This window comes from Orycteropus afer, unplaced genomic scaffold (assembly GCF_000298275.1).
Source record: "Orycteropus afer afer isolate SDZICR_OR568_19922 unplaced genomic scaffold, OryAfe1.0 scaffold00004, whole genome shotgun sequence".
NCBI lineage: Eukaryota > Metazoa > Chordata > Mammalia > Tubulidentata > Orycteropodidae > Orycteropus > Orycteropus afer.
The window spans coordinates 12,576,082-12,579,423 of NW_006921591.1; the positions used below are offsets into that span (position 1 = coordinate 12,576,082).

The 3,342-nt window shown below is 49.1% G+C and overlaps 1 protein-coding gene across 1 annotated transcript in view; it reads right to left on the reverse strand.

Moving 5' to 3' along the window:
* CCDC93 (coiled-coil domain containing 93) overlaps positions 1–2,829 on the reverse strand; it is a 121,812-nt gene extending 118,983 nt beyond the window's left edge. Inside the window, exon 1 of the mRNA XM_042780507.1 lies at positions 2,788–2,829. Coding sequence (XP_042636441.1) covers positions 2,788–2,829 — 42 coding nt within the window. The remainder of the gene's footprint in view (positions 1–2,787) is intronic.
* Positions 2,830–3,342: the final 513 nt, after the last annotated feature.

Below are 3,342 nucleotides of genomic sequence, written 5' to 3' on the forward strand. Positions count from 1 at the left end.
CCCATAGTTACCTCTTCCCTGTGTCCATCCCTCCATGAAATCCTGCCCCCTGAGCTATCTCCCTGTGCATAAGCAGCCCTTCTTTCTCCCATGATTGTTTTCTCCAAGGAGTGTATCTACTTGAGGTAAATGTTCAACTCATATGCCTGTCTTTTGTTGGGAAATTCACTTTTGCAATACATTCTGTGAAACAGCTTTTTGTCATATGACACTGAATGGAGAACATTAGTAAGATTCCAAATTCACTTTGCAGATTAACACTGAAACAAAATGGACAAGGACCATTGGCTAATACACATAGAATGAAAGAGTAACTTTTCTTGAAATCATAAAAAGCCACCAGACTAGTTAATATAGACTGTTAAAACTAAAATTCTGATAAAGACGAATGACTGTGAGCTCTTAAATCAGGCTCAATAAATTCTCAATTGCTGTGCACTGTAGTTCACACAAGCTGAAAGGCAAGTTGGAGTCTTTCTTTCCTTGCTTCACAAACATACAGTACAGGATTAAAAAAATTGAACTTAATGAATTAACTGGACTAGTGACAGCTTAGTAGCTTTGGTGGTATAGTTCCTAAGGCACCCGACTGCTAACCAGAAGGCTGGCGGTTCAAATCCACCAGCCACTCCTTGGGAGGAAGATTGAGCAAGCTACTTCTGTAGTGATACCACCTTGGAAACCCAAGGAGGGGTTGCTATGAGTCGGATTTGACTTGATGGCAGTGAGTTTGGATTTTTTTTTTGGTTTTAGTGATAGCCTGATAACAAAGATCATACATATTCATATGTATTTGTCTTTGAACTAAACGATAATAATTTCATTCATTCTGAATGTCTCATAATTACAAATCAGAAGCAACCTCCCAGTAGTCAGTGAATGGTTAAGCAAGGACAAGAAAAGACTGCTTTTTATTTTAGAAATACTCCAGCTGACAGTTGAATTGAACCTGGGAGATCAGACAGGAGTCTAAAGCAAAAAATCAGGCAAAAATTTGAAAAGGGGCTTTAATAAAGAAGTGGCAAAAGAGAACTTCAAATACTACAGTATAAATCCTAACCTTCAAAATCCTAGATCACATCACAGCATGTAAGGTTTTGGCTAATGTAGCCATTTTGACATTTCATTTGTTAGGTTCTCTTAACAACAAAACGGACTTGCATTCTGTAATCATACTGACAGACAAGTTTGTCCTTCCATCACTGTATCATCAGTTTCTGCACACAGAACACACTGATTCCTCACTTAGTATTTGTGGGATGGAGTCCCTGAGTACTTCATTGCTAAACAAAAGATTGGAGGTTCTGATACATCCAGATACACCTCAAAAGTCCAGCCACAATCAGGTAAGTGTGAAGTGACTACTCATGATATCATGGTATCAGCACCCCTGTTAAATGCCTGCTTCAGAACCTCTGGAGGAAAGTGAAAGCCTGAATTCTGTTTCTCTCAAGAACCTAATAAAATAAGCTTTTGAGTAAAGTAATTGAAAAGGGAGAAAAAACTGAAAAGGAAGACAGATAAAACCCATCTTGCTAGCGATCTTTGCAGCTAAAAGGAAATGCACTTTTCCTTTGCCCAAAACAAGGTGGAAATCCGGAAACGTCTTGCAACTTAGGAAAAATTTGCATTCGGCATCCGCCCTGCCTCCTTCTCAAGGGCCTTGAGCCATCAGATGCCCCAGTAGGTTGTGTCGGCTCTGTGAACTGGACTTTGGAAGCATCCTGGTTCCGCGGCTAGTCTGAGCAGTGGTGAGCTTGGGGATTCCAGACCTGGGCGTTTTCTAACTTGTTATCGGGATTGGTGGACTCCGCATGGTGGACGCGCACTTGGGCAAACTTCTTATAGGCACCAGCGAACAAAGCCCCAGAGAGGATATATTTCAACGCCTGCTGCCCTCTCCTTGTCTGAGCTAGTGCCATCTTGTTCCCTAGGCAACCTCGTTTGGGATAAAGTCTTCTTATCCAAGGTGTCCGAGTCTCTGGGGAAAGACATCTCCAAGAATGTGAGCTTTTGTTTTTACACCATATCACTAGGGATTATCCAGTTCCCTAGGACTGAGAGAACACTTAATAACAAAACCCTCTGGAGAAGTCCCGCTATCTTCTGAAGCAGCAGCCACGTTTCCACCTGGTGCTCAGTCCCCCGCCGCACAGCCCTGATGGACAGCGTGTCTCCAAACCGTACAACGCAGGCGCTGACCTAGTCGGACGCAAACCGGGCGCGCTCACAGTTCTCAAACTTCCTCCTGCCGCCTGGATCCGGACAGGGGTAAATGCTGAGCGCATTCCCTCCCCACAAGGCAATGAGACTAGCCCTGGGACCCCACAGGTTGAGAGGCGGAGGACCACGCCACAAAGTCACCGCCCTCTGCACAACCAAAGCCCAGACAGTCCCAGAGCTCGCGTCTCGTGACTCCTGGGCATAGCATCCTCTGGGCAAGCCCTGCAGCGCCCAGGGATGAGGGGGTGGGGAAGACGTCCTAGCGGAGGAAAGAGCGGAAAGGTGAGATTCCAGAGCCCTACAGCGCTTCGGGCGGCGTCAGGGCAGGTGCTGGGCTGGGAAGGTCACCTCCCTACCAGGACACAGGGACCAGCTAGAGTGTATCACCACCCATCCGCTGCTCCCTCTCCGAAGGAGGGAAACTGGCTCGCTCTCGGCCACCGACACACCTGAGACGGGGGCGGGGCGCCCCGATTCGCAGCGCAGAGCTTCCTCCTGCCCGCAGCCCCGTGAGCCCGGCCCTCTCCCTAAACCATTCTATGCCACAGAGGAGGGGGTTCTTACCTCTGGGAGACCCTGGCCCTCGGGCCCTTTGGGGAACCCCATGATTCGGTTGGGCTGGCAGGCGACGGGGGCGAGATCTGGAGGAAGCTCTCCCTGGCCGAGAAGCTGCTACCGGGGTGGAGTGCAAAGCGGAAACTTCTTCCGCCGCCTCGGGACTGGAGCTCCACGGCCGGCGGAGCATGCGCGCTGGGACGTGGGGTGCTCTGCGCCTGCGTGAGGACAATCCTGGGATAGGCTGGGCCACAGCTGGGGTTGCTGGAGTGTTAGTACCGCTGGACTGCTGCCGGATAGGATTCACAAAAGGGCTTACGTCTTGCAACTTAGGAAAAATTTGCATTCGGCATCCGCCCTGCCTCCTCTCAAGGGCCTTGAGCCATCAGATGCCCCAGTAGGTTACGTCGGCTCTGTGAACTGGACTTTGGAAGCATCCTGGTTCCGCGGCTAGTCTGAGCAGTGGTGGGCTTGGGGATTCCAGACCTGGGCGTTTTCTAACTTGTTATCGGGATTGGTGGACTCCGCATGGTGGACGCGCACTTGGGCAAACTTCTTATAGGC